This window comes from Pygoscelis adeliae, unplaced genomic scaffold (genome assembly GCF_000699105.1).
Source record: "Pygoscelis adeliae isolate BGI_AS28 unplaced genomic scaffold, ASM69910v1 Scaffold141, whole genome shotgun sequence".
In the NCBI taxonomy this organism is placed as follows: Eukaryota; Metazoa; Chordata; class Aves; order Sphenisciformes; family Spheniscidae; genus Pygoscelis; species Pygoscelis adeliae.
In genome coordinates, this window is record NW_008824231.1 from 5399888 (window position 1) to 5409678 (window position 9791).

The 9791-nt window shown below is 38.6% G+C and overlaps 1 protein-coding gene across 1 annotated transcript in view; it reads left to right on the plus strand.

The window, feature by feature from the left end:
* The window catches only part of CNTN5 (contactin 5), a 284657-nt gene that overhangs the window by 234345 nt on the left and 40521 nt on the right, over positions 1–9791 (plus strand). Inside the window, exons 15-16 of the mRNA XM_009334878.1 lie at positions 414–572; positions 998–1147. Coding sequence (XP_009333153.1) covers positions 414–572; positions 998–1147 — 309 coding nt within the window. The remainder of the gene's footprint in view (positions 1–413; positions 573–997; positions 1148–9791) is intronic.

Here is a 9791-nt window from a genome sequence, read left to right on the forward strand (position 1 = left end):
ACTATTTGTCTTGCGTGCTGACAAGTCTCACACAAAGAGAAGATGTGATTGCGACTGTTCAGTCTAGCCTGAATGCTTCTTAAAGTCGCTCTTTTTTTCGTTTAATTCTAGGTTCAGAACAATTATAACAGAGGATTTTTTTTTTTAATGTTTCTATTTCTAGTTCTTCCACTGTCACTCTGACAAGTTAATTGATACTCACCCACGCAACATTTAAAGAGTAGAAACAATCACAACTTTCCAGCAGAAATCATGGAAATGAGGTATCTCCGTGATGAAGTAGTATGCATTTTAACCCTTGTATTTCATGGATATTGAACTCCACCGTGTCCCTACAGAATGCATCTCCTGTATTATTGCTGCTCATCTACGATGATGGTGTTATCTGTTCGATTATTCCACTTTATTTCTAGGTCCTCCTGGTCCCCCAGGGGTTGTAATAGTGGAGGAAATTACAGACACCACAGCAACACTCTCCTGGAGTCCTGGGGCAGACAATCACAGCCCTATCTCCCTCTACAACCTGCAAGCACGCAGTCCATTTTCTCTTGGCTGGCAGACTGTAAAAACAGGTGAGAAAAACTTTCAAACAGCACAAATAGACTGTTCAAAACTCCTGCTCATCACAGTAATAACCACCGGCAACTGCAGGAACAGATACTCTTAAGAGAACAATGATAAATTAAAAGCACTGATCTTTTTTTTTCTTTTTTCATTCCTTTCACGTTACTTAGCAACAGCTCTGAAAGGACAACACAAAGACACCTGCCATGATGCATCTGTGAATAAGCAGAAAGCTCTCCCCTATATCCTTCAATCTGTGTCTTTTCAGGAGTACCACAGTGCCAAAAACCTAGCTGTGATTTCTGACATAATAGATCCTTGATGTCTATAATTTCTAATGGCCGTGTTGTATCACAAAGTCCGCTTGCCATTGAGACACTGCATCTGAGCTTCAGATTTCTGAGTGACCTATACATTTCTTTACTGTCTGCAGTTCCTGATGTGATAAGTGGTGACATGGAGTCTGCTATGGCTGTCGAACTGAACCCTTGGGTGGAGTATGAGTTCAGAGTTGTAGCAACAAACAAAATTGGGACTGGAGACCCAAGTGCACCATCACGAGTGATCAGAACCAATGAAGCAGGTAAGAAGAGGATAAAAAGGTTAATTGTGCAGCACTACCAGAAACAAGAACAGTTTTAATATAATAATAGAACTATTCTCCCTGGTACACATCTGTGTGTTCAGTCATCACTGTTCCAGGGTGATATTCTTTGTAATGGGGATCCAGTTTGTTTTAATTACAGGAATATTGTTTAATTTACAGAAATTTGAAATAAACCCATTCCCTGCTGGCTTACTTCATCCAGGCTGCCTTATTCTTCATCTTACACTTAAGCCATTGCTGCCCGCCCTCTGGCAGGCTTCCACTGCTCTTCGATTGTAGGCTGCTTCTCAGTTTTTTCACACAACTGCTCCCAAGCAGCCTCTGCCCCCTTAGTCTTCATAACTTCTCTCCTTGAAGGTACACAGAATTTTTTTCAGCAAGATAGGGAAGCCATGGGAAGCTACTTAATTTGAAATACCTTGTGCTCTAAGTGTTTCTTTGTAATGCACACTCTACCATGAACTGTTAGTGCATTTAAAGAAATTTTATTGTATTTCTGACTGGGATGGTACTGTGGGAGCCCAGGAAAAGCATTGTATATCCCATTTGGGTCTCTTGAAAATTGAAGTGGTCTTGCAAAGTTTGGAATTATTGACAGTAACTTGGGCGAATGAAGGGAGATAAAGAAGGATTGGGAATCTGAGAAAAAACCCTAGGCAGCTAGAGACACACATTTTAAGAGGCAGAAAGAGGCAGAGATAGGGTTTGAACAAAGCCTTAGAAGAGAACTTGCATCTCAGAACACTTTCAGATTGTTCTTCATTCTTCTTTGTTATTTAGGAGGCCTAGAGAGTTTTAATTTTGTTTTGATGCTTCTTCGGCTGAATAATTTGTAAGTAGTTTATTAATCATATAGAACAGAAGAGTGCCAAATTCAAAGATTCCACTTGAATTTGAAAGTATAACTGATTTTGTAGTTGTAAATATTCTGGATGAATACAGCAGTTGTGTTGCATTGTCTTCTTATTAAGGGAGATTATAAGAATTACAAATGACAATGACAAAATGTGTCCACCTCTCTCATTCTGAAATAAAATTCTTATCTTTTAAGATATGTTAATCTTGTGCCTCAGCTCTATAGTTCACCAGTCTGTGTGTATGCCACCCATAAATATTCACAGCAGAACGTTCAGGCTGATTTTTTTAGGCAGAACCACAGAATCAACTGAATAATTGGGGCTGGAAGGGATCGCGGGAGGTCTCTAGTCCAGCCTCCCACTCAAAGCTGGGTAAACTGACATCAGAGCAGGTGTCTCAGGGCTTTTTCCAGTTAAGTCTTCGAAACCTCCAAGGAGGGAGATTGCACATTGTCTCTGGGCAACCTGTGCCAGCAGTTAACTAATCTCATTGTGATTTTTCTCTCCATATGTCCAGCCAGAACTCCCCATATTTCCGCTTATGACCACTGTCTCTTGCCCTCCCACCCTGCACCACTATGAAGAGCCCATCTCTGTCTCCTCAGTGACCTCCCCGTAGGCACTGGGGACTGCTGTTAAGTCCCCCAAAGCCATCTCTGCTCCAGGCTGAACAAGCCCAGCTCCCCAGCCTTTCCTCACAAGGCAAGTGCTCCAAGCCCACCAGTGGCCTCCCCTGAACTTGCTCTAGCTGGTCACTATCTTTCTCATTGTGGCACCCAAAATTGGATGCACTATTTCATATGAAGTTTAACAAACCTATCTTCAGTAGTAAAAAGACATATTTTCTTTTTCTGCTTTAAATAACTGTGTAGTTGCTAGCTGATATTAAATTTCACTGTGCAATCACAGAACTGCACTGAAGTGATTTGATTCCCATTCACGCATGTGAAAGGATGCTTCCTTTCCAACTCTCCCCCTCATCTTCTGCAAGCTGCCCACATTGTGAAACTCGATAACTTTATAGCAGAAGCTTCAGATGCTACATACTTTGTTCTATTAAGAAAAGGAGGAAAGGAAAATGAAATAAAAAACCACAAGCTACTTTCATCTCAAATGATCTTAAAAAAAACCTTATTTCACCACCATTATTCTTTCCTTGATTTTGTACCATATTTCATTGGGAGTGAAAATTCTGCTGGACCCAAATGTTTGAATGACTTCTCTATTTATTCAGATGGTACATATCAGAGAGGACAGAAACATTCTGGAAAAAGTTTATCCTGCAATAGGTTGCACTCCTGGGATTATGTTTCAGATTTATGAATATGATCCCTGTTTTGAAAGGATGGTTCAGAATTTTAATCAACCAGATGTATTTAAGCTGTGAGTGAATTTTTTTCTCACAAACTGAAGTTCTAAAATGTTAGATTTCATCTAGCTGTCATGGTTTTTTAGGTTCTTCTTCTTATTTCCCGGTGTTTACCAAACAAAGGCTGAATTTACTAAAACATATTCTTACAACTCTAGTAAAAGTCTTCTTCATGCACATCCGTTTCCAATATGCCTTTGGACAATCATTGCAACTTTACCTCTGTATAAATTAATTGATAAATCAAAATAATGATCAGTAAAAAAAAAATTGTGAGACAGACAAAGCATGCAGCATGCGGTGTATTTTCACCCGGTGATTGGTATTCATTTCTGGGTAATACTCCACTATTGCTGCCATCAGAAGGAACAGAGCCTTTAACTGAAGTGGCAATGGTCTGTACTCCAGTACACGGGGCTCCTCCTGGTAAACAGCACTGTAGCTCATAATAATGCAGTTCTTCTTGAATAATAAATCAGTAACATATTAGTTCAAATAGGAAAAAGGCCACACTAGATGTTTACCTGCACTTTCAGATCCCCAGTTAAGAATACCCGTTTGTTACCAGAGTTAGAGCTGCACAAATGTCATGTTAGAAGGGAGTGTTTTGTAGCATGACATTGAAATTCAGACAGGTGCCAGTAAAACAACTTAACAGCCTTCAGAGAAACTGAAGCTGAATTTATTTGGTGTGCCTGCTTAACACGGCATGGTACAACAGAAGTCTGTTGTCATTGCCTTAATTTCAAAAGACATTTCTTTAAGAAAAAGTTTGGTTTCTGTTTTAGTTGTGAATGATTTTGGACTGGGGAGGGTAATAAAAAAGATAGATGCAGTCTCATTTTTTTATTCTGTAGAGGGAGTGAGAAGACAGGAGTTACAATAAGATATAACTTCCCAATTTGTTAGAACCTGCAAAGAGTTGTAAAGTTGAACAATAACACAATGGACTCTGCTTTAAACAAAAAAACAATCAACAAAAAAAACCTGTTACACATATAACTCTTTGCAATATAGCATGTTGCTAATAACTTTTGTGGCACTCTTGAAATGCCAGAGGCTTCGTGATCTGCTTCACTCTGGCAGCCAGTTTTTCCTGGTGTCTAGATCTTTCTGAAGTCCAGAGCCTGTTTAGCTCTGTCCTCTGACACAGCTCTTTCAGTGATTGTGTGAATTATCACACTTGGTATAGTTTTGAGATGCCAAAGTTGAAGAGACAGGAAAGCTATGAATAGTTTTCATTGGGTTTCATATATGGTTTTCCAAATCAGCACATGAATATCTATCTTGGTGTATTACCCAGTGACTATTCTTTTTCAGAATCTCTCTATTACTAGTTTTTTATCTGAAAGCTTCAAGCTAAAATCTCTATTAACATGGGTTCCAGTTCTAATATCATCAATCTCAATTCTTAAAAGATATATATGTGAAAGGACATTATATTTCAGAAAGAATATGGCATCAACCTCTCTAGTTATGACCCAGGCAGAGTAACCTGGCTATTTGCAGTGATGTTAGATGTGCCCCACAAGTGAAAACAGGCAGGCTAGCCCTGCACTGGGTAAAACTCCAGAAACAAAAGTCTCCCAGCGGAGAAGGTTACTGTGGCTTATGCTCAGATGAGAGTTGAGATCCACAAGGCTGAATGATAGCTGTGTAGACAACCCACAGAGGCAGCAAATGTGTGATTCTGTTTCCATTATTTTATACTTAAATGGAAATCGGCATCTGTAATTTAATGGCACAAGCTAATTTGACTGGAGACTAAAGTCTTTTTCTCTCCCCACACCTCACTTATTTTATCACTTTTTCCCAAGATAGTAACAACATTTTATATTAGTCCATTATCTAAAAATATTCATGGAAGCAATACTTGGGATGGTGTAAGGAAATCAACAGAATAATAAACAGGTTTCCACTTACTTTAATTTTCTAATTAAACCCTAATCTTGTTACTTAGTTCATATTTAGTTAACATGATTGCTTTTCATAACTACTTTCATCAGAATGGATAATACCGCAATTTTCTGGCACATCTAACTTATAGCCAGCTGCTGCATTTCTGTCAGTTCTAGCCTTGATACATATTTTACAGGTCCACAAGGTGAAAAGAGCCAATAACATGAATTTAAACATGTCTGGCATTCCACTAAGGCAGTCGGGCATTTGAAGCCTAGGGGCAAAGCATCAATTACATTATCTATTCATGGGGAAACATGGGGAGAGAGAAATTGAGTAGAATCAAAGTTTAACCTGCTAATCATGCATGCAAACTTGATTTTATGAGGTAACAAAGTAATACACTCTATTAGTAGCAGTTTGTACACAGGCTTTTTTTTTTTTTTAACAACTCCTTATTTTCCATTAAGTTGCCCTTATTCTCAGCTAGAATTTCTTCATGGCATAACAAGAAATGCTTCTGTCCCAGGAAAAAAGTTACCTGTTTTAGACTGGCTTTGGTTTTTTTTTGTTGTTGTTGTTGGGGTGGTGTTTTATTTGTTTGTGACCTGTATAAAAGAAGTTCCAGCTTTTCCCATTATCATAACTATTTTTGCTCTAGAAAAAATGACTAACCTGCTGTATCTGTGACATTTGGAGACCATTACCTGGGCTACTAAAGCCTTGGTAGAAAATGTGCTTTTCCATAGGGAAAAACAAAAGGAGAAGAGAAAGTAGATGGTAATCATTGACTGCATGGGCATATTTAGAACAAATAGGCTACTAACACATAATATTGCAGGCTCAAACTAATATGGATTATATATTGACAAAGAATCCAAACATGTGTGCTACTAAAAGACATAACAGGAAAGCTAAGGAATTGGTTCTCTGGCATATATGCAACAGCATTTGAGATTTCTGTCCTATATGTGGTAATTTAGAGGCTAATCAGACTGAGTCCCGCAGCCACGCATGACACTATTATCAGTGAATAGAACTGAATTCTATCTCCTCCTAAATTACAAATATTAAAAATACAGAGGAAATAAGAACTACAGAAATGATCCTGAGACCAGTTGGGGCATCCTTGTTTTCCAATAGTCGAATGCAGTGTATCATCCGCTTCTGAGATACTGGCACATTTTACATTTCATTCCTGAACAGATGAAATGTGAAATGTTTTCCTGCAAGGGCGAGAACTGGAGGGCTGGCCTTTCACACAGTGAAAGGGTTTTCACTTAACATCCCTCCGTTTCCCAGATGTGTACTGCGGGGCGGGGGAGGGGGGAGGAAAACAACTAAGGCAAAACTGCTGTGTTGTTGTTGTTGTTGCTTTGGTCCTCACAGTTCTGTTGAGCTGGCAACAAATCCTTTTCCCGCCACCCATACCTTTTCACAGCTAAGAAGAGTTGGGTTTCGAATGGCATCTTTACCTTAAAAGATACAAAAAGTTCTAAAAGAAAGAAATAACTGCAATGGTACCTCAAGCAAACATTTTCTTAAGGACTAAAGCCAAGTTTAATAATTCATCTCCCCAAAAAGTGTAGCAATATCAACAGGTTTTTTTATTTTGCTTTATTTGACAAGATGTTTCAGAATTTATACAAAAAATACCCATGTGGAAAATATCTTCATGAATACAGGATTCAAGCAGAATAAGAAAGACCTTGTATTTAAACTACAGAATTGGGATTTGGGAAATCTGGACTCAACTGCTTATCAGAAAACTCTCTGTAAATTTGGGCAGCTCATGTTAACATTTCTTACTCTAAATACAGGAGGCTAGTAAGACTCTTACTTCTTTTTGTCTTCCCTCTATCTCACCTATTCAGATTGCAAAATTGAAGGGTAGGGACTAAATCTAGCTACATGTTTGTACAGCAATACTGTAATTAATTATAATCTTGGCTGCTAAATACTTTTGTTCTGCACAAAGATTAAGACCCACTACAAAATTAAGAATCTGTCATTTCTCTTCATAATAAACAAAGCACACAGAATTTAAAAAAGCCACTCAACATTTCCTTGAAAAAAGGACAAAACAGAAACAATTTAAAATGAATAATTATTCATTCTTTTTTTTTTTTTATTTCTTTACAAGATTGGATGTAGATAAATTGTTTTTTAAGTACTTTCAGTTTTTCCAGGTTCAGTGTGACATTTTCTTTTCCTTTCTATAAGGAAAGGAATCTAGAGCTAGAACAGTTTAAAAGATTTTTTCAGTTCACTCACTGAAGTAAAAATGGGGAGAATAAAACTGATTTTAAACAAAATGTAAGTTTTCTTTATTTTCTTTAGCAAATTAGAAGTAAAATAATGGTTTTGGATAAAAATTTAAAATCTCTGTCAACTCAAAACAAAATATTCCCATTTTTCTTTCCAGCTTTAATTTTTCTATTTTAAATAAAACTGAAGTAAAATTCAAATGGTACCTCTTTTTAAAACACAAATGGCTATGTTTCATTTGTTGTACTGTCAAAATGAAATATTTAATAATTTTCAATATTTTGCCCAAAAATGAGTATCCAAAATCTTTGAATGGGGTCATCTTTATAGTCTACCAGAACCCACAGTTTTCATTTAAAAAAAAAAGAAAATCTATGAGACATGCAGAGTGAAGACAAAGGAATTTTTAAAACTCTGAACCAAAAACCTTATTTAAGCACCCTAAAGCACAGACCCGTTTTCAAAATGTTGGACACAGTGGAACTCTGGAAGGTAAGCTAACATCTACCTCAAATGTTTATGGTTTCATAGCTATGGTATTACCTACCACTTCCAAAAGCTTACCCAAACTTTACATTTAAATACAGATTTAAAATATATAGGTGGCATTGTCAACACTTTTCAGCACTTTATAACCACTGCTGCCATACACAAAGCCCTCAGCATCATCAGTTCTGTGCATACATTTTGTCCTAAACAAACAACACTGCTTTTCATGCATATTCAGCTTGTAATGATAAGATACACATGAATTATTGAACAATTGGCCATGGCTTCATGAATAAGCTTTACCTTTCCATATCACCTTTTCTTCATTTATATTTTAAGCATATTGTCAAATGCTTCATAGGGCTGCTAAGGGCTACATTCTTCATGCCTGCTCATAGAGAAAACATTAAAGGGTTTTTTGTTTGGTTTAGGGGAGATAAGTTTTAATAGAGTTTAATTTCATTTTCATTTTCAGCATAACACAGTACTTCCATGAAAATGGAAAACAATAAGAAACAAATCCTGCTGTTTCTGTTCAAATCAAATTCCTGGCAAAGTCTTTTCAAGATTTCTGTTTGTTTGCCTTAAGCAGAGTTTTCAACTTCAACATGTGCCAGGATACGCCCATTATTTATTGTGACCCACATCTAGTCACCATGTCTTTTAGGACATGCTTTTTAGTACTATTTGTTCTTCGCATTACCGGAATGATGAAGAGACCTGGCTTTTAACTCCCAACCTTACCAGTGGCTGAAGAAACAAAAGAAGAGTTGACCTGATCCCAAAGAGCTTCCAGTCTGGCAAAGCGGTTAATGAGAAGGCTTTGATCAGAATTACAGACTTAGGATCAAGCTAAGCGTAGTAACATTTTATGATCCTAAGGACCAGTGTTAAGACAAGGAGGGCTTCATTTTCCAGTAGGTGACATTCTCTCATCTTCTTGTTAAATGAGACATATGAACATAGCAAAGAGCTCTTTGATACTAGTTGGAGTGTATTACACGGCACCGGGACTGCTGGCGACAGATGGAGTTCAGCTGTCTCACAGGGGGAAAAGGATCATCGCTCATAAACTGGCAGGGCTCATTGAGAGGGCTTTAAACTAGGTTCAAAGGGGGAAGGGGATAAAACCAGGCTCACTAGAGATGAGCCTAGGGGTGGCATGCCGATGCTGGGGGTGAAATTGATAGCCCAGCTCAAGTGCATCTACACCAGTGCACGCAGCATGGGCAGCAAACAGGAGGAGCTGGAAGCCATAGTGCAGCGGGATAGCTATGACTTAGTCGCCATCACAGAAACATGGTGAGGTGACTCCCACGACTGGAGTGCTGCAATGGACAACTATAAACTCTTCAGAAGGGACAGGCGAGGAAGGAGAGGCGGTGGGGTGGCACTGTATGTTAGGGAGTGTTTTGATTGTCTAGAGCTCAACAATTGTGATGATGATACGGTCGAGTGTTTATGGGTAAGGATGAGGGGGAAGGCCGACGAGGCAGAAGTCCTGCTGGGAGTCTGTTATAGACCACCCAACCAGGATGAAGAGGTGGATGAAGCGTTCTACAAGTGGCTGGCAGAAGTCTCTCAATCACTGGCCCTTGTTCTCGTGGGGGACTTCAACTTCCCGGACATCTGCTGGAAATACAACATGGCAGAGAGGAAGCAGTCTAGGAGGTTCCTGGAGTGTGTGGAAGACAACTTCCTGACACAGCTGGTAAGTGAGCCTACCAGGGGAGGTGCC